Below are 27,829 nucleotides of genomic sequence, written 5' to 3'. Positions count from 1 at the left end.
TGAACATTAAGCAGGCATCAGTATTGATATAACATCCTGTACACAGTCAGTGTTGGTTTACATACAAACCAGGACAGAATTAAACAGACAGGTTGGTTTTAGCAGTAATTTATTGTTGTACATTAAAACATTTCCCACAAACCTCTAGCAGCAAAAGCACACTAGAGTGTGTTCACACAATGATGGGTGCACAGCGGCCATCATCAAAAGACACAATCATTATAATCATTAAAAGTGTCATAGTTATCATCATAATCATTTTTACCATTATCATCACCACCACCGATAACCCACCACCATCTCTCAATAATAATCTCCTTCTTAATATCCAAGTGGAAACAGTCTTTCTCAAAGCAGGCCCCACAGAGGACTGCACCATGCCAGACTGGGTCAAATGGTATTTCAAATCATTAGCATTTGTTTTAACCTGCATTAAGCACCAAGAGGTCGGGATTTACTTCATAAGGACAATTCAGACAGTGTCAATCACAGAGAAGTAAACTGACTTTCAAATACTGTCCTGATTGTCTAAACCTTCTGATACTCATTATATCATCCTATTGGAAATCCTAACACATCTGCTACTCCATGCACATCAAAACAAACACTAAGAATTATTAGCAAATACACACAATTTTGACTCTGGTTTGCATCAAACTGCACATACCGGAACCACATCACACAACATCCAACTAAACAGGGGCACTGCCCCAATTCTTTTAAATGGACAACACAGACAACATACATACACACGCAAAGATGTACAGTGGCAAAGGAAGGGTGAGGTGAATTTTTTTTTTTTTTTTTGCTCTTGAAGTTTTCAAAGAAAAATCTCTCAAGTCATACCTGGGCCAAAAGGTATTTTGCAATAAATACATTTAGCTACTGCATGAGCACACTTGGAGGGCCAGATGGGTTTTATCAAGCACAGCTAAAGCTGGTAGGATTTAAACTTCTATTTGACCCAGGCTGGACAAACACACCCGCACATATGCCCACCCACCCGCAGACACACACACACACACACACACACACCTCAGTATGCTGGACTTGGCTAGAGGACAAGGGCCTCTTAGAGCAGATTCTGGAGGGCTTGTGTACAACCAATGAATAACAAGAGCAGTTGAGGCACACGGGCAAAGTAGCAAACATAACGGAGCCTCAGAGGAATTATCAGTGATTGTATCATTATGTAATACAGCGACAGAGTGTGAATGCCAATTGCACAGGAATAGCATAATAGCTATTGTCCATCCATCACCCCTTTCCTTGGTAATTACCATTTTCTCAACATACTGCTTTACTTCATTTATATAAATGATATGATTTAAAAGAAAAAAAGAACAGTTGGTCTCCATAGCATTTTCGATTTTCAACACATTTTGAGCAATATCTCATCTTAAACTTTACAGATTTTAGCATCCGCAAAGTCATGCTGCTACAATTAGTGGTCTCTGCCTCATTTGGCTAACTACTTAGATGGTCCAATTTATCATTCTGATTTGGCCTTTTAATATTAGGACAAAATGATCACATGTCATTAGAGGCAGAAATGTCCTGAAGTGCTAACAGTAAAGTGGATAAAGTACCCACAAGTATACTGTATGCAAAATGATAGCATACTCGTGGTTCCTGGGAAAAAGCAGAAACCAAAAGATGAGCCATAAAGGGAGAGGACGAATGCCTTTTACCCAGTGATATATGTAAAACATACAAGTCCCCACTCCAGGAATAGCAGCATATTCTCAGACAACCTCCACCTCCAAACATACCGTCAGACCATACAGGTGGACGGGGGTGGGGAGTGGATAGGGATGGGCAACCCAACAACCACTTATTCATTTATTTTGTCATAAGTGACATGGAAAAATCACTGGAGGACACAGAACAAGAGCCTTTCTTACAATAATGGAGACTTTCAATGGACACACATGGATGTAACCTATGGGAGGGCTTGAGAACATGGGACATCATCCCCCCCCACCACCCCACTAAAGGGTATAACATACAGACAGAAGTGAAAAGTGCCAACAGGCTTGACAAGTTCAGGGTGGATTGCCGAAACTGTGGCCAAAGGAAAGCAAAAGGAGTCGAGTGCTGTCAAACACATTCCACAAACACAGCTAAGCCAACTGTACAGCACAGAGAAGATAAGTGACCGGTCTTCGGCATCCGCTTACTGGGACAGAGAGGGGACATATGTCTGACAAGCCTGGAGCTTGATAAGGAGAGCAGTGCCCCCTGGGACTGTGCAAGGTGGGTCTGGGACAGTCGCTTGAGAGGGGAAATCACTTTCAGGGCTTACATCACTGACACGGACCCCAGAGGAGCCCAGGGGTCCCTCTCTCTCTCTCTCTCTCTCTCTCCATTAGTCTCGTCATCTTTTTAATTAAAGAAGCGGAATGAGGCTCAAGTGCAGGCCCATATTGTACGGTCATTCCAAAAGTCCCCAAAGAAATAACAGCGCAGGTGATAAGAGCAGCAGCACGCACATTTCTTAACACCAAACTGAAAGAAATAAACATTTCAAACACCCCATTAAACTTTTTTTTTTTTTTTTTTTAAACGTTTTCTTGAACTTCTTTTTAAACCTAGTAGTCCTGTGAATTCACCTATGACAGATACATCCCTCAGGACAATCACAACCACAGATGTGTGCGCGCGCATGTAGCTCTTATAGGCGTACGGTGTTGATTCTCAGCGGCTGCACGTTCTTGCCGTTGGCGTGGCTCTGGCCGGGGCTGAAGTAGGGGTAGAGCTTGGCGGGGAACTTCTCCCTGTAGGTGTAGAGCCAGGACATGTCGTCCGCGTTGTAGAAGACGAGCAGGCCTTTGGGGTAGTCCAGGTACACCCCCACCTTCTCCAGCTTGCTCTTGACGTTCAGACGGGTCCAGGGCTCGGTGCAGGCGCTGTACTGGTTGCCGTCGTGCATAACGATGCAGTAGAAGCCACGGCTGGGCTGGATCTGGATGCTGCCCTTGCGGCTGACCGTCTCGTTGGCCACGCCGATCATCCACTGGGTCTTCTCCGACACCATCACCTCCCAGTAATGGACGCCGGAGCCGAAGCCCTCGGCGCCCAGAACGGACACCTCCACATCAAAGCGGCGCGGCGAGTCCTGCAGGGGCTGGGGGTGAAGATTCCCGTAGGCCACGATGGTGCAGTCATCTGACAGGATGAGTCTTTGGTGGGCTGTGATGGGGTCGAGGGTCAGTGCTGCTGGCACTGGGGAAGAGAATCAAAGGGAGACAGAGAGAGAGAGAGAGACAGACAGGCAGATTTAGCATGGAGACACTGCATTTACTTCACTTACCTTGAGGTAAATACTGTGGAGAGATAACAGTTGGCCTAGATAAACAGGCCAGTCACAGATATGAAGATAAGGTAGCATTGAAGAAAACCATTTACTGAAAGAAAACCCAAAACACATCAATATGTTGATGAGAGAGCTTGGCCAAACAGAGTAGCTGGAATTGCAGTGTCATTCTTATCGCACCATTTTTCTTTATCGTTGCAGTTGCTGTGTGAAGAGTTTTATGCTGAGGCAGTGAGTAAATACGTCCAGGCCGCTCAGCCACTCGACAGGAGAGGCGGGGCACGGAGTCAAGGTTATGAACTGATCTCCAAAATGTCTCCACTGAAAAGGATTCATCAAAGGCAGTTGGTGAAAAACAAAAGGAGAGTGTGTCTGGAGGCGGGACCTGAACTCTAAATTTTATATTTTATATTTTGACCAAGGAGGTGACTCAGAGGGCCCAAGACCAGTAGACTGGTGGAATTATTACAGCGTATACCACTAATGCCAGAGTTAAAGGAGGTGATCAAAGCCACGCCCTGTGGTAAAAGATGACTGACGGCTTGTTATTGTGGCACACCCTACTGCCGCTCTTCTCCCATTTCAGGAAAATCAAACAAAGAAAAAAAAGTGTGTGACTGTGGGTAGAGCTCACGATCAATTTTTCATAATCTGTTTTTAAACTTCATGCATAAACTATGGTCTTCAAAGTCAAGTGCTCTCCAGAGTCTGATACGGGAGTTCAATTTGAGCAATATCACACCATGCAAAGAGTGCAAACAGTGCTGTAGCAGAGAGAAGTAATTACAGCTATGGGAGGAGCGGTGCTACTCTGTGCAGTTATGTGGTTTAGGGAGGGAGCCTCTGCACCCGTGCCCGCTCTACCTCTGAAGAGCACGGCATTCAGTTCAGTCATTATGGAACTATATCAGGCTGAACAATAACGGCCTGTTCCCCTCCTGCTCTCTCATACATACAGCAGACTCGGAATAGAGTGGGAGAGGAATTTTACTGGATTTCCACTTCCTCTGTATTTATATCAGTGGGCATAAATGGAGATGAAATATCTGGCAGCCGGCCAGCGGGCAGGACAATGTCTTCTCCGTTCGATGACATCGCCAGTGTGTATTACAATCTATTCATTAAAATTTCATACTCTGAGTGCCTCTTTGTGTCATATGGAAAAAACATACAGGCACACACACACGCACATACACACACACACAGGCAAACCATTTTCCCTGCTGGATGAGAGAAGGAAAGCGCAGGGGCTGCTAGTTATCCCCCGTAACCCATCAATGACAGAAAGGGATGATGGGAGGAATGTCTTTGTCCCGTCTCCCTGGCAGCTTCTGGTGATGGATCGTAACCAATTGTTCCATTTGGCAGCCAGTCAAGGGAGGCCAAAAAACTGCCCTCCCTCCCCTCAGCCAGGAGTGGGCTAAAATGGGAGAATTGATTGAGGGAGTGAAATATTCCTTGGCACATTATTTTAAATGATCTCCTGTGAGTGAGTGATGGCTGTAGGCAGAGGGAGTGGAGCTTCTCTCAGCACTCTCGCACACAGAAGGGCATCTCAGCCCTCCAGGTCCGACCACCATTTCTCACCAGAGAAGAATAAGCTCTGAGAGTAAGTAAGTAAGTAAAAGTTTATTTAGTATAGCACCTTTCACAGAGCAAGGTCACAAAGTGCTTCACAAGGGTAAAATTGTTAAAAATAAGACCATAAATACAGTAAAAAGAAACAAACAATAAAACATAACACACAAAATACAAACACTAGACAGCACGAGGCGAGACAAAGGCCAATTTGAATAAATGAGTCTTCAGCTGCTTTTTAAAGGCATCAACAGAGACCTCAGATCGTATGTCTATAGGAAGAGCGTTCCACAGTGTCGGAGCCGCCACTTCAAAGGCACGATCACCTTTTGTTTTCAGTCGGGCGCGAGGGACAGCCAGTAAGCCCTGGTCAGAGGACCTAAGTGACCTACTGGTGATATAAGGATGGAGCAGGTCAGAAATGTACACAGGTGCCTGACCATGCAGGGCTCTATATGTGAAAACAAGAACCTTAAAATGAATCCTGAACTTGATGGGAAGCCAATGTAATGAAACTAAGATGGGTGTGATGTGAGTCATCCTGCTGGACCTGGTCAACAGCTTTGCAGCAGCATTCTGGACCATTTGTAGACGATCCAGAGACGACTTGCTGAGGCAGGTGAAAAGGGAATTGCAGTAGTCTAGCCGGGATGATATAAAAGCGTGAATGATCATCTCTAGCTCGGGTTGTGATACAACTGACCTGAGTTTGGCAATGTTTCTTAAATGGAAGAGGCATGTACGGGTCAATGATTTGATATGCTGATCAAAGTACATAGACTGATCAAATATAACACTGAGATTTCTAAGATTAGACTGTACAGCTGAAGAAAGGGACCCAATACACTGAGCAACCTTGGAAGCTATGCTATCTGAAGCAATGATAAGGACCTCAGTCTTATCTGCGTTCAGCTGTAAAAAAAGAGCATCCCAGAAATCTTAATGCAAATCGGGATTAGCTCTTGCATGGCATATTTCAGGGTCAAACATTCTTCTGCTGAAGATAATTTGATAATTGACCTAATTTCTAAACGTTTGCGGCACTCCACACTAGATTCCAAGCTGTATAATATTTCATAGTTTGTGTTAAATTAATCTGCATGTTTGAGTTACATAATGCGTCTAAATTTCCAGAAATGTTTGGTGACACATACCTGGTGAAATATCCTGGAACAGAGACTTCCATATTGTGTACTGTAAGGGCCCCATGTACTTGGATGTCGGGAAATCTTCATACGTCAGATTGGTCTCATGTATCTTCCCCTTAATCCTATGACAGAAAACAGATCAATGTCATTCTCAATCCATTTCTTGCTTCTTCCGGATGCTGCTTCACTTTCACCTCATGTCTCAAGTAATTGATCTGGTTTGCATTTTCTGAACCCTAACAACTGACAAGGTGCTTCATGAATGCTCATGGACATCTTCCCACAACAAAAAGAAAAAGCATCAGTAGGGGGGGGGTCAGCTCTAATGCTATTACAGTATCAACCCCCACATGAATCGCTCACTGCACTCCTACATGGAGCCTAGAGTTCAGGCAAGACATGGAGGTGGTTACTTGCCATGATGAAATCCTGAAAACAACATATACACAACACCATAACTGTATGTGTGGAAAAGGGGCTTATAAACTTTGTGTTTAACATCAGGTTGATCATAGTGTATAGGCTGAAAATAAGGAATTAAAAGACAACCTGGTTGAGTCAGTTTCCTTAATATTTCAAAGTTTCTGTAAGTGGTATATTTCCTTCTGAATGACAAAGTGCTTGTGTAGCAGTTTGTTTTCTTGTGCCAAAGCGCTATTTCAGATCTGTTGTTATAAGCCATAATAATGGAACTTCCACAGTCCTCCTCATTAAGTCCGCCTTAGTAAGCCCCTCTAAGATATTAAACTGTTCAATTAAATCGCCCCCGAGCCCCCCCTCCCAGATTAAACATTACAGCTGGTTTATATCAAGCCTAATATGCCATCTGTTCAGGGATTAGTTAATCCTGTTGCTCAAATCTGCACTTTCTCCAAAAATTCAGCAGCCTTACTTAACACCAGGAGTCGAACACGCATTTAACGTGTTGTGAGGCATCAGCATCATAACAATTTCAGTGTCATTTATACTATGGTGAGATGAATTAAGTGTAGCTTCGGGACTTGAGTTGATAAAACCTGGTAGTTTTTGACCGAGACACAGATTTCTGACCCAGCCTCATGTTTTCCATTTTTACTTTACTTTTACTGGGACTGCAATAATGATACGACTGCTATACTAATGTCAGCGAACACAGGGTAAGCAGGGCACCTCTCAGAAGTGATCGCCACTCCCTCCAGGAAGTCGTGCCGTCCCGTCTCGTTGAGGCGCTCCTGCAGGATCTGGATGCCCTCCTTGACATCGCGCAGCTGCTGACTGTACCGCTGGATCTTGTGTTCAATGTCGGAAAGCTTGCGGGCCGTATCCATCTCCAGCTCCTCCAGCATGCTCTTCTGACGCTCGCGCAGGAACCGGTGAAGGCGCTCAAACGCTTCACCGATGGTCGCGCGCAGACTCTTGGCTGAGGACTGAAAAAGAGAGGCAGGACATGGTCTACTTCACAAAGCAAACCACTCTCAGCCCAGCTATTTATACCTGCCTCTACAGAATTGCCTTTGTACTGTACTGTACTGTACTGTAGGTAGCTGGCTTTGTTAAGTGTTTCAGTCACTACAGCCTTACTCTTAATTGGACAAGGGTCAGTCTCCCTGGGGCTTACAAGTGTTCTAATTGCGTAAACATTATGTAAACATTTATTCATTGATTCAACTTATATGTGTATTGGGGGGGGGGGGGGGGGAGAGAGAGTATACAATTCAGTAACTGAAACTGCTTAAAGGCTGATCAGGTAGGGGTCGCCAAGGACATCCTGTGTGTGCAGTCGGGTGATTACAAGACCAGCGGACAGCCAGATAAGCTGATGCTATTACAGACAGAGCCAAGCGGTTCGCAGGGGGCAGCAGACTGGAAGCTGAAGAAAGAGGGGAAAGAGTTGTGGAAATTGATTTGTACTTGGAGGAGAAAAGTGGGAAGCTGGACATCAGAGGGAATAAATCATCTGAGTGCTAACAGTCAGAGTGTCAGAGAGACGGAACAAAGGGGTGTGAAGTGAAAGCCCTGTAATAACCGCACAGAGAGTAGCATGAGTCTTTCACTCTGGAGGTCCTGAACAAAGGAAACACCGGGCCTCATTCACAGACATTTCCATAGACTTTTCCTTTCTATCCATAGTCATCTATAATCACTATTTTGCTGAGATTTGTTTTTTATCAGAAGTTTCCATATTCAAATCATGCAATTCATGTCTGTACACAGACCTTCAAGAAATATTTCTGAATCAAAGCACAATTCTGAACAAAGAAAAATTAATGAATACCGAGTTGCAGTGATAATGCTCTTGACAAGCATTCGAGATGAAATATGTTTCTGTGAACCTTTGATGAATGAGGGCCATTTTCTGTGTCAGGAGTTTGAAATTCTGCTCTTTGATCCCCTTAGTCACAGGAGGTGTTGGATTCAGGAGCCGTTGATCTGAGGTTTCATTACACCTGCCCAAAAATCGATAAATCCCCATCAAACAGCAGGCCTGTTTCTCCAGTTCTTTCAGAGACCAAGGGCAGGTGTTCTCACTCTGTGCCAGTGGGAACCATTAAGATCGCTTTTTCTCTGCGGGCATGAGAGCTATGACATGAAGGTGGGCTGTGTCCCAGTCCTCCTACCTAGTTAAGGGTTGAAAACTGATGGTATGGAGGAGGAAAAGGAGGACCAGGAGGAGGACTGCAGCAGCCCAGCTATCACTCTAACTGACGTGCCCGCTAGTCTGGCCCAGCAGGCTGTGATGGCTCTGGGAGGGTATTTGCAGCCCTTGGAGACAGGAGGCTGGCTGGCTTTCAGGGCAGCATGTGCTTATCAGGCGAGTCCCCCGTGGGCATGGGAATGGGACACAATGTCTGCCCTTCAGACTGAGAGCCTCCCAAGCACACATGAGCCCAGGACTCAAACTAGAGTGCAAGGCAGGCACATTCAGTTCCAATGAGAGCTCGCCCTGCTGCAGTGCTCCACCTGCTACTCCTCTTCCTCCTCGGCTCTCACTAGGTGGGAAGACTGGGACACAGCCCACCTTAATATTAACCAATCAAGCGACAAATTGAAGTCAAACGGCACACCAAGGAGTCAGAACACAAGGTGTCAGACTACAGGCAACCTCACATTTAGCAAAGGGAAACCTAGAGGAATACATGGACCTTTCAGAGAAATATGTAGACAAAATACCTTATATTTAAGAGTTCTTGGGATCTGTGTAAATCCATTTTTTTTTTCAGAGTTTTGATTTTTTCCTTATGTACTAAGTACTGCAGTTTGACACGACAGTGTTCATCATGGGGTTGCACTGAAAGGCGCCAACATGGAAGCAGGGAGACATTTCATTGTCAGCTCCCTAAATGCATCAGAGATGGAGAGATCAATTTAGTCACACTGCGGTCCTCTTCCAGGCAGTGCACTCTGTACAAATGGATGGAAACCTAATGAGATCAGCTGATTTACAATGAGGAGTGGGGGTTGGCTGAAAGACCTACAACTAGCAGTTAGACCGAGTCAATGGCAGGGCTGAAACGGACAGCCCTGGCTCTCTCTGGCGGTCCTGCGGTGCAGAACTTGGACAGGGAGACGAGTGCGGCTGTGACATTGGACAGCACTACAAAAGCAGGAGAAAGAGGGATGCGCTCCTAAATGACAAATATCGCTGACGGCAGCGACATCGTCTCTGTCAGAAAGCCCTCCCTGTTCAATAGCTTCAATGTCGCTACAGGAGAGAGATGAGAAATGGGGGGGTGGGGGTGGGGGGGGGGGCGAGGGGGATTGACATATTGACTGGATGCTCACGCTTCGCTGATTAAAACAAGGTGTCGAGATTAAAGAGCTACTCAATAAACCAATTTGCTTGTTGGAATTTCACTGTCAATTCAAGACAGGCAGGGAAATGGATATTTAGTGATTCAAAGACTGCACACATTGGATAGTCCTGCCCTTTATTGCCACCCACTAGTGCAATCTGGTTTGCTAACTAGTTCTTCTTGGTGAGTATTACTGTCTCAGTTTGGTCTGAAGTAGATGCTTAAGATGCAAACTAGAATGCCTTCTGGAAATATCCACACTGTATCCTCTGCTTGGCTTATGCTACTTTATGTTTTATTATTATTCTTTAAATCAAATCTTTGCACATGAGTATTACCATTGGGAAGTGTAACACTGTAGTTCATTTGACCTAAGCGAGAATTATTGCTGCTGGTATACCTCTGTTGGTGAGTATTGTTTTTTAAAAAGGTAGAATGTGTTACGTTACCTTAGTCTCAGTGAGTTGTCTCTGCAGTAGCTGCAGGGCCTCGGTGTGTCCCTTCTCACTGTCCTGCAGGGTGGCCAGCTGCTCCTTCATCTCCCTCTGCAACACAACGAAACGGCAAAAAGGTCAGTAACTGGTGGGAGGACCTCACTTAAGTCACTGATGTAATCCATAACAATGCCAATATACTGTTACTGTAATTAATCAGGCAAAATATTTGAAGCATTTCATTTTAAAATGCTGTATAAACTCCCCTCTAAAACACTCCTTACTTGAAAATTCTAAATTAATAGCTCAAAAATGTTGCCAATTACAGTTTGAAAAACAACAACAACAACAAAAATGTGTTTCACCTGCCTTATGTCAACAATCATAATATAAGAGTAGGTGTCAGTTTTCAAATAGTGGATTTTTCATTTTGAAACAAAACTGTATTAATTTCTTCTGCACTGAAATTTTAGGACTTAATGAATAAGACAGACGACCGTATTAGCGCAACTGTTTCAGCACAAGGAGCAAAGGTTAAGCCTAGGCTATAAAAAGTGTGAGGCAGATGGAGGGGAGAATATGAAACAGAGTGGGTTTTCATCAGAGAAAATGAGGTCTCTGGAGATGGTTGGCTGTGTCAGAGAAACTGGGTCTCATCTCTAGTCAGGCAAACCCTGGCAGAACCAGCACTGCTCAGCCACCTCCAACTTTCCCCAAGGCAGGAGGAAAGCACTAAAGGAGCCGGCTGGGACGGCTGCTGTCACAAACGGTGCAGAGTTTCACACAGGTCCCATGTGCCAACACTGATGCCCTGTGACTTTAAGTTTCAGGACAGCAGCGGTACAGCACACGCACTCCCTTTGGCAGAGCCTTGTATGGAAGAATGCGCGCTTTGTATTCCTGGTACATTTACGTTTGTGGTATTTAGCTGATGTTCATGTACAGAGTGACTGACAATGAATGCGCAGGTGGAGATTCAGGTCGAGATGAGATTCAAGGACATTTTGACAGGACACGTGACGGGACACACGTCGGCTGTTGTGGGAATCAAACCTGTTGGGTTATGTGACGGTCTCACTACCCACTAGGCCACCCTGCTGCACAGTCTCTTCACTCATGCAGCCTGTGCGTCACCTTGTCTGTGATCCAGGGGGGTCAAAACCTCCGCTGAACACCGGCTGCAGCAGAAATCCTCCAAATGGAACTGTCAGTTTAGCAGGGCCATTAAAACGACCGTCAATCAGCTACCGGGCTGCAACGAATACTAAACTAGGTCTCCCATGTCAGGAAAATATATAATGATGCAGCCATCTAGTCTGAATGAAAAAAAGTCTATGGCAGTGGTAGAAATAAAAAACGCCATGCTTCAATTCATGATATATTAGAAAATCCTTGACCTCGATTATGAGCTACAAAATTAGAGGGACAAATGTGGGTTGTTGGAGAGGAAACATTTTTCTTCTCAAGGACAGAAACAGAGGGGAAAACAATCGCTGCTGCAGAGGGGGAACGTGACTCTCCATGTTAATGATAGGAGTGCAGCAGGATCAGCGGGCTCTCCGCCTCATGGCCGAGCTCTTGTCTGCAGCAGGTCAAAGGCCGCTCCCACAGGCTAAAGAAGACCAATTCTGACAGACTGGCAGAGAAAACATGCTCCTCTCCACTTTTGTTGCACGTTGTCTGACTGACTGGCTCAGAGAAGGGCAACTTTGATTGTGGTTACTGTCACTACAATAGGTGGATGGGGTGAACACAAGTGCACACAACTCTGAAAACCCACAGATCAACTTGCAAATGGTAGAGTTATTCCTGTAAAAAATTGGATCCGTAAGCTTGGGGTAATTTGCATACATTTGGTTGCAAAAGATTCACACTATCTAGGAATTTTACATCACCTTCTGCATTACAGTATCTAACAATCAGACATACTGTATATGACAGAAAGGACTGGATATATCTACCACTTTCCTATTATTGAACAGTATTTGTAGCTAAAATTAAATGTTCTGGAGAGCACTTGTACTTAAGCCGTATTTAGGGAGGCAAGTTGCAGTTGCATCTTGAAACTTGAAAATCAAACTTGGTGATATCATCTTCATGCACTTCAAGCCTCCATAACATCCGATTACATAATCCTCTTAAATCTGCTTGGAAGCAAAAAGGTCCTTGAAGTATCCCACAGATGGAGATTTTCCTTGATGACATTGCTAGCAGTCACAGAAAGGCCACGGCTGTACTGTCCATTACTACACACAGGGGCAAGAAATTGGATGTGATTGACGTGTTTTAGCGCATGTGGGGTCCACGGGCATCTAGTTTCTAAACACTGGTCTGGAGCTAGAGGGCTGCCTAACAACTTTCTAACAGCCTTGTGAGAGAAAAAGTGTGCATGATAGCAAGCAACCCATCATTACGTGGCAAAAAAAAAAAAAAAATATATATATATATATATATATATATATATATATATATCTGGAAGAAAGCTGGTATAAACAACCACTCCAATAGAGACCTCAGTGCGTGTGTAGAGTGTGTTAGTGTGCGCTTGTCCTCTGTGTGGAAGCGTCTCCCCCGTCCATCTCATCTGGCCAACCGAAGTCTGACGTGACATTTCCCCAGGACGGCAAGCTGCAGGAAACGGGGGTCACGGCTGGGGGATTATAAATCTAAAACTCATTTCATCCTGCTGTCATTCCGTCCCTTCTCTTCTTCTCCTGTCACATTAGTAGCTCCCGGGTACATATTTAAAAATAAATAAATAAAAATACACCATGGGCGCGCATTTCTTCAAAATGCATATGGGGCTTAAAATTCCACAAACTTTCCTTACAGCTGCGAGCTTTATTAAATTCAGCAGCTCGTTCAGGAGTTTAAAGAGGGTTGTTGGCTTCAAACTGCCAGCCCCGATAAAGACGGGAACAAAAAAACATGCAGTGTCGCAGCATGAATAATGAAATGCCTACAGGATGGAGAATTTCCTCTGACACACACACACACACACGCACACACACACACACACACACACACACACACACAGAGAAGAGTAGCTTCCTCTGATTTCATTCACATTCACTGATGCCAAGCCAAAAATAAATAAATAATCAGCAAAAAGTTGTGACTCAAAGCCCTCCTGAAAGGCATACAGTATGCATAGGCAATGTGCTATTTAGACGGCTAATTCATTTTCCACTTAAAACAGAGGAATCCCTTTCATCTGCTTATCATTAGGCTACATGTGCACACCCCACCAGAACTCACAGTAACTCAACACACTGCAAGTGATTTTTACAAGGACAGTTTAGCATAACCTTCCTCAAGCCCAGGGCATAAATCTGTCAGGTAGCAGACAGGGTGGGTAAATAGGATGCCAGCCAACAGCACAGCAGTGAGCACACAGCAGCCGTTACAGTCAGGCCAGCTTTATGGGCTTATTGTAATTCACCATGGATTGGGTCAGAAATATGCTATCCACACGCTGTCGGCAGTCACACCCAGGCACAGAGTCACAAGGGCAAAGATATACCATGAGTCCTAGGCTAGGAAGGAACATACATGCACGCACGCACACACACACACACACACACAATTACTCTATGGTGTTGTATGAAGGATTTGTATCCCAGAGAGTACACTAAGTGCATCATTTTCTTCAACTCAACGACTCCTGCTCAGCCACAGATGGAAATTCAATGACTCCAGGCTGGAGGAAAGAAATGATAAATTATCGAAATGGCAAGGGGAAAGAGGAAAGAGATGGACAGAGGGTCTACTCGAGGTTTTGTTATGAAGAACACCAGGGCTCATGTCATCACTAAATTCAACTGAAAGTAAACATGGCACAAGCAAGCAGAAATGGGAATAAACAAAACACAAACAGCAGACAGGAGGAGAAGGAGGAGAGATAAATAATCTGCTGACAGACTAAAATTCCTAGAATTGTGTACAGTAGTGCATTTTCTAATTGGGCTGCAGTAGCTAGGCGTAAGCAATAGTACCTCCACACACACTCACACACACAGTGCACCCCACCTCATCAGCAGGTTGTCCTGATAAAACATGATGACAAGTGATGCAGGAGCACCTAGCTTGTGCGTGGGGCAAGCCTTCACAGTGCGAGGACCGTTTCACAACACTCAATGCCAAACCAAGCACAGCCGCAAGACACTGACACAGGCTGCAGTGAAGGAGCCAGCAACAGACTTCTATAAGGGGAGGGAAACTATTGATGTCACAATAACAGCAATATTCTCAAGTTCTGACATGGGCTTTATGTTCCAAGGTGTGTGATGGAAAAAATGCTTGCTTGATTTGCTCATCTCTGACTCACTGTCCCTACGAGTAGTGCCATTCATAGTGCAATATCAAAATGCAGACCAATGACTACTGGGAATACAACACTAGTGTAAGCTGACAGCTTTCCAAAATCTGTTCTAAATATTGTACAGGTCATCATTTTCATGGATAAGCCAATAGCGGCTGCATTACTTGAGCTGTGTGCAGAGTTATGACACTATGGGCCAAAGGAGGCAAGGCCGATCACAGAATTGTCCTCCTTCATCCGTCTGTCTGGTGCTATGGCAATCCCCTCCCACTGGCCCCGGGGCTGTGACCAAAAGAAAAACTTCATAAAAGAAAAAAACAACAACGGAGAAACAAAAATGCTGTCTCAGGCTGCAAACTCCAGTTTGCTTATTCCAAGACACCAAATTGTGCTCAAGCTGTGCCTTACATCCTGGTGCCTTTTTTCCCCTAGCATCAGCAGAGCCGGCAGCCTCTCCAGGGGGAGGATCCCGTCCCTGCAGCCTGAGATCAGCCAACAGAGCAGAGCAGGCAGCAGCCAGCTGAGCTGACTGAGTGGGACTGGCTGAGGATGGAGCCACAGCATCCACCTCCATGATCTGTCCTAATGAGACAGAGGCAGTCGGAAACATTCACAGCCTGTAGAATATGTGTGTATGCGTGTGCCTACTGTCTACTGCATCGGCCTGGCTGTGGTACAGCCAAACTCCCCGACATGAGATGTGAGACAGTAGCCTGACAGACAGACAGTGTTCGCCGTGTTTCTCGGCGTGTTTTTCTGTGTCACAGGCCTGGCAGCGGTATAGAGAAGCAACGTCAGGATCACCCACTGTCAGACAGACCTTCCTCCTTCTCCTTCCATCTCAACACTCCTCCCTCAAAGTTTCCTCCCTCCCTCGGTGATGGTAGATGTCAGGTTCTCTGGTAACTAGGGCTGAACAATTAACTGCAGATAATTGTATATTCAATTCCCCTGAAAGCCTTTCATTTGGCTGCGATGTCCCCTTACAGCTGGAAGATTGCCCCACGGCTACAAAAAAGAAAATACAAATGGTAAATTCATCATCTGGCCTTATAGCTCAGCCCACTAAAAAACAGTTACAACTGCAATTACAGCACAGTTGTCCATATAGTTGATATAAATATCCAAATAAGAGCCATTCCTAAGCTCTAAGAGCTACTGGAACTGATCCTGGAATGGGCCCAAGAGTGAACCTGGGTTTGGACCCAAAATTACCCCCACCCCGCACAGGAAACGCTGGTTAAAAGAAGCAGAGATGAGTGGAAGTGCTGATGCTGCTGGCCTCCTCCAGTCTTTAGAATGTAGGGCACGTCATGTAAATGATGAATGTTCAGAGCCTGCTGCTCCACTTCCTAGAGTGAGGAAGGGCACAGAGTATGCAAATGTATTAACAAAAACATGAATAGCTAAGGAAAAAACCAACATGGAATGTCAGTTCTAATCATTTTTGTATCCTTAAAATAAAACAGATTCATGGTATTTAATTTGCTGACGAGGGTCTACAGGTTTTTTCAATAAGAGCCCAGCTGTAGACGTAGAGAGAACAGAGTGTGCTGCATTACCGGGGCAGCAAAGTGGGTGGATATCAGAGTTAGAAGAGGATCATTAGAAAGACACCCAGGTCTCTCAATGTTAAGTTTGATAATGAACACAGGACAAGCCATTAAGGAGGAGGGGGGGGGGGGGGGTTGTTGTTGATACTGGAGTGGAAATCTGAGAGGTGGCAGATGATAAGAGATAAGAGCAAGGCCTGTTGCTTGGGCAGAGCCACCTGGTTGACAGAAGACACTCAACGCATGCACCTTGAGTTGTGTGGCTGTTACAGCTGGTCCTCTCCTGACTACTGAGCAGAACTAGCTTATACACAGATACCTAGACAATATTCACATTCATATTTCAAGTTAGAAATGTATTTGATAGACAGCAATACATCAGTTTCAGTGTGTACACACTCTGGTCTAGTATGAAACTCGTGTTATCTGAATCCACCTACAGCGCCCGTTTAAACTCATCTCTGAAGAGCCATCAATCAAACCCGTCAAGAGCTAGGCACTAATCTGGGAGAGGGCCATACATCATCCAACAGGCAACTGATGAATTGGAAAAAAACATGAACATACAAAAAATAGCTTTGTGTCTCTGACATTACATAATATTCTACCAAACAACTAGCTTCTCTCATGAATCATTTTTCTAATTATTTCCAAAGAAAGGGGTCATTAGTAACACTGATTCAAAGAGCTATATTTGGAGGCTCAACCTGGCCAAGTGAAACAAAGCTCAACCTAATGCTTGCAAAGCAAGCATGACAACATAGCTTTAAACAACAACATTTCCTGCTGCTACTGTTATGTCCTACTGCTGAGTGACATCACTCTGGGGTTGTACAGAGTAACTACATCCTGAAAATGACCCTTAGATATGTTTGACTGCCAAGGGATTATCACCACAACCAAATACATGGTCATGTCATCTTTAAAAAAAAGCTTCTTAGGATTAGTCAAACCTCTGATAGTCAGCATGCTGTTGATTTAAAAACCATGTCATATGTGTGAGGCACACAAATCACCTTTTGAAAAAACGTGATGTTGTTGCATGCTAGCGAGACACAGCAGGGATAACAAACAGATTTGTTTGCCTCTGCTCCATCTTGGCGACATGGACGCAGCTGTGAGCTATTCTGTTGTAGCTGTTGTGTATACAGGCTTTGATTGCTACGGCTTGCCAGCATCTCCATCTGACCAAATAAAGTGTGTGTCTGCTTCTCTTTCACTCAATCCCTTGACATCAAATAAACATTTGGGATACATGCCCTCTTTGTCAATTCACCAAGCTATAAACAACACATAATTTCAGCGTACTCTCGTAATATACTGTAGGTAGGCCTATATGTAATATACTGTAGGTGTACTCTCTAGTCAAGTCTGCGTGTTGATAAATTCCCAGGCCTTTTCCAATAACCTACATATAAGGTAGTAGAGGCCACATAATAACAAATTACAGTGTATGAAATACAGTATACAAAGTACAGCAAATAAACTAACTATAACAATACATTTACCTCTTTACACTTACCTCTTAGCACATATCTTGAAAACTCCTGAGTAAAAAACAGGTTAAAATGCCCAAGCACAATCCATTAAATAGCTGTGGCCTGAGGACAGAGACTGCTGTTGTGGGAAAACCTCTGCTGTGCGGACATTCATCTAAGAGCAGTGCCGACTGGAGGGAGCAGGGACAGGCCACACAGGGCAGTCTAGCTGGCTGCTCCCCAGTGATTAGTCTGACCCGAGACCCAAATGCAGAAGTGCAGTATGGGAAACAAACAAGCTCAAAGAAAACCTGGCCAGGGAAATGGGAGTGGGCCATACATCTATTACATATTCATCTATACATTTTCTTTTTTTAACGTTTTCTTCTTTTACTGTTCTTACAGTTGTTATTGCTTCTATTTGCTGTTGTTTTATTGCCACTGTATCGTCTTGTTTGATTTTATGCTGGTCTGTAAAGCACTTTGTAAACCATTTTTAGAAAAGTGCTATATAAATAAAGTTATTATTATAATGAATATTATTATCATCTCAACAGGCCAAAGGAAAATAGGGCAATCATGCAAAACGTATGGTATCAAATACCTTGCTACTGCACTGCAGTTTTTTTTTTATGCCCCTGCATCTGGTTGTTTTTCCCTTCAATAAATAATCATTGAATACTATTTTTTAATACCAAGCTTTGCTTTTACAACTCACTACTAATTACTTGAGTTTTGCAAAGAACTTTTGCTTAACAAGCATGTGCAAGTAGGGAGCACATGCACACGTATATGCATGGCTTTGGCATGCATATATGTGTTAGGTTTTAATTTTGTATGTATAGCCTATATGCTTCTATGGTTCTATGCTTCTATATGAGTGTCATGTATGTATGTTGTTTTATTATCCATGTGTGTTTTAACTTTTTTATGTGCACTTTTATCTTAGTATCTATGTTTATTATGTGAAGTGTGTTGAGACCCCCGTTGGTGATAATGCACTTTAAATAAATCTGACTTGACTTAACCCATATCCCCAAACCCACAGGTAAAACGAGATAGAGAGCATGTGAGAGCTTTCCCAGCACCTGCATGCCTATCAGTCATCTCCTCCTGCCCCTCTGCACCTGGACTGTGGTGAGAAACACCAGTCAGTGGGTAAACAAAAGTAAAGCTGGACTCTGCAGCCAGACAAAAGAGACATTTAACAGGTAAACATCTTCAGGCTTCTTCTCTCTCACTCCCATCGACTGGTTTGCTCGGAGGGGGTCAGATCTAAGTCAGGCTGATGGGAAGCTGTAAATGAGGACTCCTATCAACAGCACGTCTAATTAAATCATCTGCAGCAAATCATGGACACAGGGAATTACAAGAGATTATGGCCCAGTCCATCCCAGCCCAAACCCCCCAGAACAATGGCCTGTAATCTGCTTTAATTCCCCAGCTAATCAAGGAACGCAGGGCTCAGAGTCTCAAGGCTGGGAACGGGGGTACAGCAGTTCACAACCAAACATCCACCTCACACTAAAGAAAAGACAGACAAAACTACAGAGCCAGAGGAGACTCAATACTAACTATGATCGTTCACTGCAGAGGGTCTTTTTGCAAATTGGCATTTACCAAGGCCTGCAATTGTCTCTGCATAAAACCCATCTACCTCAATTTCTCATTTCATATTCACTACTTTTTATGGGCTACTGTGATAATAGGGGGTTGGAAAAGAAACCGCCTAACAATACAACACCTTTCACTGTCTGGTCATTTTATTTAATCTAATCTCTACAGCAGTGTCACTGGTGTGTCGGGTGCTTTCCCTGCTGATCTGCCTAACGCTGGGGAGGCCGGGGCTCAGCATTAAGCCTTACTGTAAGTTGCAAAACTTTAAAGACAGCACTTCCCCTTTCATTTACCAGGATGACCCTCCCTGGCCTGCCAGACCAGTTCTCTTGCACGCCCAGCACTCCAGTGTCCAACTACCATAATTATACAGCAGGTACAATGCATTCCCATGAAAATGAATCATCGTTAGATATGATCTATATTTGGGTGTTTGGGTATTGCTTCAGAATGCCTGCCTGCCTGCCTGCCTATGCCTATAAGGTTTAACTTGATATGTGGTGATGATCTTAGAATAAAAGCCAGGAATAGAAAAAGAGTGGGTAGACCTGGAAGCTAAAGAACAGACAGAAACAGTAGAAATAACAACTAACAGAGGTGAAACAAAAAAAAACAAAGAATATTTGCCAACTTGCAGATCGAAGAGTTAAGAGCCTTTCCCAAGGTGTAATATGGAAACCTCATAAAATGATGCAGATGATGCAAAGAAAAGCACTTGCAACAAGATAAAAACATCTACCTATAGATCCATAACAGCCTGCTTGTTCCCTCCCTTCTATTAAAATGAGCCCTTTTACACATTGGAAAACATATGGTAAAATGCAGAACTGAGTCCTCTGTGCAGAAGGCCTAGGTAAATGAGCGATGGTGATGATGTAAACGTTTCTCTTGGGAAACATGGAGTCTAATGCACAGCAGATGTACCGACATCTGACTCACTAAACTTAAGTATGAGCCAAAGTAATCATCTAAACAAGACAAAATGTTCAGTCTGATGAACAGAGTGCCAGCTTTACTTTCACAAATGAGTGCAGTGGTGTATGTTGTACAGATGGCATGTAGTTCTGCCAATCTACCAATAGCATGGGCCTAAAAAAAAAAAACTCGGCTCCGTCCTGCCTCCAGCATCGTCAGCGGTAGCAGTAACAAGTGCAGTACAAGCTACCGCCTCTCCCTGGATGAGGATATTATGCCTGCACTCCTCTAATAGAACATGACTGTTCTGCCTTTCCCCGTGGCTCCATTTCCGCATGAACGCAACCTCTCTGCCACACCACCCTGACTGACCGCCAAGCTGGACAAGCTCATTTGTTTGGGGTGGAAGGAATGGGGGGTGGGGGGGGGGGCATAGAAATGAGGGTGAAAAAGTGTAGCCCTGGGAACCACCTTCCTCAAAAGAATTAGTCAACAAACTAGATCCCTGGCATTTAATAAAGCACATACCTTGGGAATGAGGAGAAGATTAAGGAGTAGACAGCACAAGAGAGTAAATGAGAGAGAGAGATGGAGCTGCAAGAGGGAGGGAGAGCAGACCGAGGCAAGCCACAGGAGAGATGGCAGCCGTGGGTGCCCTTGAAATTGCCTGACTCATTACTGCAGCAGCAACGGCCATGCGTGGTGATGGCAGGCTCAGAGAGAACTGGGCTCTGACAGTCAGAGAGTGAGAGACAGCCCTGCTTTTAACCCCTAGAGGAATACTTCAAAGGCTGGCATGCTCTTCTTATTCTCCCGTTTCAAATACCACACTGCATTATAATGAGAAAAATGCTAATGCATTCCCATGCTTAACCCCCATGTTTGGCATCTAATAAAGAGGAAATGACTAGGTATAAGGATGGTGTTAATGGGAGACAACATACAGGTGCAGCCGGCCACTTTGACTGACAAGCCACACTGAGTGACTGAGCAAATACCAGTAGTTCAACTCTTAGGCAGTGTGGGCTATAGTCTAACTCAGACCAACATGACAGCACAACTGCCTCCTACAATCCCCTCTGCCCAAACCATCTATCTTTAGTCTCTAGAGCACAGTGGAGTCCCCAAATACAACCCAGTATGCATGGATAACCAGCGGCTGCAGTGCCCATTTCCCTTCTTATCTGGTCCTACACTACTCGCTAATGACAAGTGGAGCATAAAGACGTCCCTGGGGCAACTGGAAAGCAGGGAGGGTCTGTCTTGCCCCGCAATACTGTTGTCTCACGCAGCCCGCTGACTGTCTTGATCATTACAATTAAGACACAGCGGCCACTGTGGCTCCTAGTTTGTCCTCCATGGGGCAAATAAAAAGCATAGGAGTGCATCACCAAATTTACGCCACAATGGTCTGAAAATACATGCAAAGCACACTCCTGCTCCAATCATGGTTACAGCAATCCACCCAACCTTTATTTTAGATGGCGCCAGTACTCCAAGCCTGGCATGACTGACGGTGGAAACACTAATCTCATCACCATTAATTATGTTGCCTAAAATAAAGTCATTATTTCCCAAAACACAAAGCACACGCTTTACAGGATAAACTATGGGGCTAGGTAGATAAGAATGTTTGGTTTCCTGGCTATATCCTCTTTTAATGAGTTCAAAGTAAGACTGACAGGCCAAACATTTTCTGAAAATCTAACATTTTTGGATTAACATGATGAGAATGCTTGGTGTGTATTAAGAATCTTAAGATTTCTAGTGCTGATCTCAGCTCAGTTTAGTTACTCAGGTCATAATTATCAAGACGGTTTCTCTAAGAAGTTTGAGACAAACAATCATTTTGCATAAGGGTAGTTTTTGCCCTTGTACATTGGGATTGAATGCCGTTTTATGCCATCCAATGTGATCGGTGAAATAAAGCCCCTCCTAATCAGAGTGCATTAGTTCCCTCTGAAATCTCTGCTCCCTGAAGCAAATGGCAGAGCCACAGACAAAGCCTCCTCGATCCTACCTTAATATCCTTTATGTTGAGAAATACACGCAAGCAGCAATTATGTGTGAGTGTCTGCCAGTTGTGTGTGCGTCAACCTGCACAAGCGCTGGATGCGTTTGTGCATTATAGATTTGACTGCAGCAGCAGCCACAGGAGAAAAGGATGCAAATCAGCAGGAGGTAAAACCCTCCTAACAGCAACAAGACTGGGGGCCTGAGGTCAGGGGAGCAACATGCCAAGCTAAGGAGATTACACCCTGCCACAGACCAACCAAGGGCTGCCTCATCAATGGCCGGCCAAACACACTGTCAACACATACTTAAGGCAATGGTGGCATGACATAGGCTGGACCTGCTACATTAGAACCATATTTATCTTTACTTTATTGCCACATCCACTAGACAGTTGCTTGGAATTTGCTGCAGTGCGCTCATAAAAACATACATCCATAAAACAACAAAACAGACTAAATAAGCCAGCAAACAATAACAAATATCAACAAAACAAAGAAACTAAAAGGTAATGGATAATAAGAAAAAGAGGAAAGACACAAATACCATAATTATCTTAACCCCTTGGGAATGGAGGATGTTCAAGAATATCAAATACAATGTTTGGAATGCTGAAATGTATTGTAACACTGGACCAAATCTTATTTAAAACATAAACCACGAATGCATACATATTCTAAAAACGCTGTATACAGTCTTATTTGAAGTTTAAATGCTCCTAGTTGCATGTGTCACCATGGCAATTCTGACAGTTTGGCCAACAAACTATCAACAGAATATTTTTGGGTCGCAACAGAATGTTTTTGTGTTTCTTTTGCTCATTATGCATGTCCATTAGACTGGTTGGTTCGGAGGTCTGAGTTTTGGATAATCAAGTGTCTAGATTGTCATCCTTGTGGTGTTGATTATGGAATACGCTCATCATCCATGCTCCGCTGTCTCAGTGAGGATAGATGGGTAAACAACAACAAGGTGACGGAGGACATTTCTGTGTAATTCTGCTCCTCTAATGGGTGATGGGGCGAGGGGATGATGCAACCTAAAAGCAAACTCTGCTGGGCGAAATTGAAAAGAGGCCATTACTCATACATCAGGTGTTTTTTTCCTGAGAAAAAGTCCTGTCTCTTCACAGTATATTAGGTAATTTAAAACTGATGGAAGAGTCACACTGCAGCTGTTCCTCTTCTCACTCTCACTTGCGAGCTCTTTATACAGAGGAGTCACAATTCTCCAGAATCACACAGATGACGAGTCATTTCATGCTGACAGAGGCAGTGGAGAGAACAACAAATAGACAGATAAAAGGCCATACACAGTTTAAGCCAAGTGTGTCAAAGTCTCAAACAATTTTACACAGTGTGGCAAAGATTTCTACCAAACCTGGCTACCTTTTCTCCTCATCTACCAACTTTCCAGCTAAAAAACACACAGGTCTATTTTACAGAGGCCACCAAGCTGGCACAGCATGTGCCCCTCTGGCTTACAGTCTAAACACTGGAGCTGATTGCTGCACTTTAACATGTCCTCATCATGTCGCTTTGGCACTTCGGTTACGCATTATCAAGACTCATGCTAAGAATGACGTTTGCGCCCGCGGGTACAGCACTCACACATTTGTTTCTATCTGACACACAGTTCCCGTCTGCTCACTGAAAACAAAGAAGAAATAATGGAACTGAAAGGACAAGTTGACTAATAAGGCATTACTTACCCATGGGTTTTGTCCTACAAGGAATTGATTCAGGGAATAGTTTGGTAGAAACTGTGGTAGAAACATTCCTATTCATTTACTTTGAGATCTCAGATAACAAATGTGACAAAAAACTAATTCTAACACCATCTGTTTCCTCTCTGATGTTTGCGTTTGTCTGGGAAGGATGAGAAGTTACATAACAAACTACCCCACTTGTAGATCTAAAAGGCAAGTGTGCCAAGCTCATCATGGGACACGGTTGTTTCAGATGGGGCCTCTGTGTACTCTTCCTCCCTTTTAGTATTGTAGATCTGGGAAGCCTCCAAACCTCCTGCCAGAATACAAAATGCCAGATCACTGCTTTGAAAAGAGCTCCAAGCAGAGGGACAAGACGATGTCCAAGAAAAGAGCAACATCTTGTACTGGGCCTAATTACTTCTGCACCAAGATTACAGTTTGACCTTTCTCATGCTTCTAGCACAAAGCCTGATTTGAAAGTAAGGAGGACAACCTTGATGTTCATAATGCTGTTAATTATATACAGAATACAGCATCGCATGCGTAAGGACATAGCTATAGCCCTGTGCTACCCACTAACTCCCTGACTATGTTTATATGCAGCATATTAATTGAATAAATAACAAATCAGCTAATAGTTGTTTTCTCTTATTCCATGTTTTTCTTCTTATTCCGTCTTCACAAACACCTCAACAGGGCTAACTGGTTACAAGCCAAATGAAACAAGGTGATTCTTCCCCCTGAACAAAACAGTAGTTTTGTCTCATTTCTTTTGAGGCTGGGTGTATAACTCAGGCGCAGCCTGCATATAAAACCCAGTCACCGATTCAGGACGATGAGGGGAGGGGTTGGCTTTCCTGTCTCAAAGACATACTTTCAGAATAGTGAGAGTGTACAGCGTAATGAATAGTCAAAGGCTGAGGCCATCTCACTGATACCGCCTTTGCAACAAGGAAGGAAAATAAGATGCAATAGTGTAACACTTTTTTGTGTTTTTTGCAGTGTTCTTACAGTGGCGACAGCATTTTTTCTAACAAAAATGCATAGCAACATGATGATATAACCTTTACCCGTTAAAGTCGGCAAAACTATGAAACAGGTAAAGGAACAGACTATGCTATGTGACAAAGTGTCCTGTGTGCTTGTCTGAGCAGCAGTGAGAGAGTATAAGCCCTTCAAAGCCTTTGCTCAGCAGAGTCAGCAGCTCAGTTAAGTGTTAACCATCAACACTTTGGGTCTGTTTCTTATCAGAATGTCCACCTTGCTGTCTGTCAAGAAACCCGGGCACCAAATGCTATTATTTTACACAGTATTAAAACTTCTGTCAGAACAGATCTGGACAATATCTACATTGCTAATAGGCAGACACATGGGCATAATAAACTACATAAAAATGGACAGGATTGTATTCCTATGCATACTGGAACAAAGAAAGAATAGGATTAGCAGCTTTGTTTCACAGTTATGGGATTTTGCCTCTGTGGGAATGGAATTATCCAAAGACTGAGGAGAAGGCAAACACTGAACCACTCCTGTAAATGTGGAAAATATGACTCAATGTAAATAAATATCACACTTTAACATAACCTTATACAACCTTATTAAAGAACTTCATATGTTCAAGCTCAATGGCATGGTGTACTCTATCTAAATGTTAATGGATCATGCAGGCATTATTGAGTGTTTCCTCCTCGTTTCAACAAACGCTTTACATCTACTGCTGCACTTAGGTTTCATTGATTGCCGAGTCAAGAACTTTCTATTGAAACTGACTAACCACATCTCTCTTAATGCCTCGAAAGTGCATCTAAAACACTTAAGATGTTTGTCTATGTGATCACAATGATGTTATTGTTAACTGTACTTGTTTCTCAATCATTTCCCGAATTAGAATTCAGACTTAGTGAAAATAACCATTAATGCTGACATGGGGTCAGTTTTGCCATTTTTGCCAGTGTGATGTATGAGACTAGAAAACCCCACTTTACTTAATAAGGAAGGTCACTGATGTGAATCCACAGACTGGCTGGGAAAATGTGGGTGCCCAGGAGGGGAAAGTAAATGAGTAAATGGAAAGTAAACTCTCCGCCGTCCCTCAACAACTGCTGTCGAGGTGCCCTTGAACAAGGCATTATCCCCAAACTGCTCCAGTGGAGCTGCTCAGCGGCCAACAGCAGAGGACTGTGGTTGCACTGGGCTGCTCCCAGATGTGAATGAGTGCACCTGCAATGTGAAGCAGGGCGTTGCTGGAAAACAGCATGCATGCTCAGTTGGCTTTCTGTGGATAAGCATAGGTTAAAAATAAAAAAGTACTACAGTAATACATATAAAACCCACCCGCCTTACGCCTGTTAATCAGCTGTCAGTGTATGCTGTAACTGACCTGTATCTCCTCGAAAGCCTCGTCAATGGTGGTCACCTGGTGCTGCTCGTGCAGCGCCGGCTCGTCACAGAAGAAGCACACCAGGCTTTTGTCGCTCAGGCAGAAGAGCTTGACCTTCTCGTGGTCCTTGCAGGGGTAGGAGCTCCTTTGCGCGTTGAGGATGGCGTCTAGCGGGAAGGCTGAGTAGCGCTCCACAATGTTGGACAACTTGAGGCTCGGGGAGAGGAGCGGATCAGCGAAGGTTCTCCGGCACTCGGGACAGTCCCGCGCTCCGTGAGGCTCCTGTCTGCTCCAGTGTTCGGTAATGCACTTTCGGCAGAAGTAGTGCTCACAACCGAAGCTGACAGGGTCCTGGTAGATGCTCAGGCAAATGGAACAAAGGAGCTCGTCCTTCAGACAGCAAGCCATTTGCAAAAACAAAAACTGAGCTGCATCTACAAGGACAATGTTCTGGAGCAGAATATAGCCTACTTGGTTTATTTTTCAGTTCAGTTCTCAGTTCTGCGAGGGGCTCACTGCCATGTGGCGGTTGACTGATAGATAATGAACTGCTTCAGGATCGTGGGACTTCACCTTTAATCTCTGTTGAAAACATGGTAAAGAACAATAAGATGCTCATCATCCCATTCAACCATTAGATTGTAGGAGAACCTAGTACATGGTCTACAATCTTTATAATATGAAGAAATCATTCACTGCTGTGAATGTTGAAGTTATATATGAATAGAGTTCAATGACAGTCCAGTGACCACATAATCTTACTAATAGAGACTTCAGTGATTTTTCATAGTGATCAAATCACCTTAAATCAACAACACTATGTAATTCGAAAGAAATTATGATATTGGACAAAATCTCAAACATGCCCCTTACCCCTGTGACCCTCATTCGTTTAGCAATTAAATTGAATTTTTCTGTGATTTATTTGTCTATTACCAGACAACAGAACCACACAGTCCAGTTGTCAGAGTGCTCTCTGACCGATGAAACAGCTGGACATCATAACAAAATAGATTTATACAATGGAGTATAGGACTTCTGAAAGGAGAACCTTTGCTTTTAACAAAGTACAACTTCACCTTGGTATTCCCTGTTTTTCCTCTTAGTGGAGGATTTGTTCAATCATTTCCAGAGCAAACTGTCTCCACCAGCCTCAGGAAATCACCTGCAGCAGTACTGTCCTCCCTCTCCACCACTAACACTCCTTTCCCTGTGAGGAGTATTTCAGCTGCAAGCCGAGCATTCTTACTATCTATCGCAAACTGTCGAGCCAACAACTGTGCTGCAGCTTAGCTTGCTTGCTATTTAATTGGCTTGCTCCACCTTGCTGGCTAGCTGGATTTGTAAACATATCCAACCAGGACCACGACACCACAACGGCTGGGAGATGTGAGAGACAGAGCAAAAAAAAAAAAGGTACACCACTAACTATATAACCTATTAAAAAGGGTGAATGCAGAGGTAGCTAATTGACTAACTCACTGGCACAACAGATTCACAAGTATCTTAACATGACAATTCACAGTCGGTCGGATAGATAGAGACAGAGAAAAAACCTTCAACTCACCAGTTCTCCAACAGCGACATCG

At 43.9% G+C, this 27,829-nt stretch overlaps 1 protein-coding gene across 3 annotated transcripts; it reads right to left on the bottom strand.

The window, feature by feature from the left end:
* Positions 1-92: 92 nt before the first annotated feature.
* On the bottom strand, positions 93-27,829 carry trim62.1 (tripartite motif containing 62, tandem duplicate 1). 3 transcript variants are annotated; one of them, XM_071895303.2, is made up of 6 exons: positions 27,808-27,829; positions 26,241-26,822; positions 10,265-10,360; positions 7,192-7,448; positions 6,049-6,164; positions 93-3,225 (listed from the first exon to the last, which is right to left on the bottom strand). In XM_071895303.2, the coding sequence occupies exons 2-6, from the start codon at positions 26,646-26,648 to the stop codon at positions 2,675-2,677; spliced, it is 1,428 nt and encodes a 475-aa protein (XP_071751404.1). In that variant the 5' UTR covers positions 26,649-26,822; positions 27,808-27,829; the 3' UTR covers positions 93-2,674. The 3 variants fall into 3 exon arrangements, with proteins under 3 accessions (XP_071751404.1, XP_078139871.1, XP_071751405.1); XM_078283745.1 differs by lacking the exon at positions 27,808-27,829 and adding an exon at positions 27,320-27,395; XM_071895304.2 differs by lacking the exons at positions 26,241-26,822; positions 27,808-27,829 and adding an exon at positions 23,858-23,968.

The sequence above is a fragment of the Centroberyx gerrardi genome, chromosome 5 (assembly GCF_048128805.1).
Source record: "Centroberyx gerrardi isolate f3 chromosome 5, fCenGer3.hap1.cur.20231027, whole genome shotgun sequence".
Lineage (NCBI taxonomy): Eukaryota > Metazoa > Chordata > Actinopteri > Beryciformes > Berycidae > Centroberyx > Centroberyx gerrardi.
Note: the sequence above shows the minus strand (reverse complement) of the source record. Positions and strands in the feature narration are given on the sequence as shown.

Bases quoted from the DNA above. Each gene is read 5' to 3' on its own strand.
- trim62.1 (XM_071895303.2), bottom strand. From the start codon at position 26,648: ATGGCTTGCTGTCTGAAGGACGAGCTCCTTTGTTCCATTTGCCTGAGC. The intron at 10,361-26,240 runs GTCAGTTACAGC...GTTGTGTTGCAG, and splicing joins AGGCTTTCGAGGAGATACAG to AGGGAGATGAAGGAGCAGCT. The intron at 7,449-10,264 runs GTAACGTAACAC...TCTCTTTTTCAG, and splicing joins GACAACTCACTGAGACTAAG to TCCTCAGCCAAGAGTCTGCG.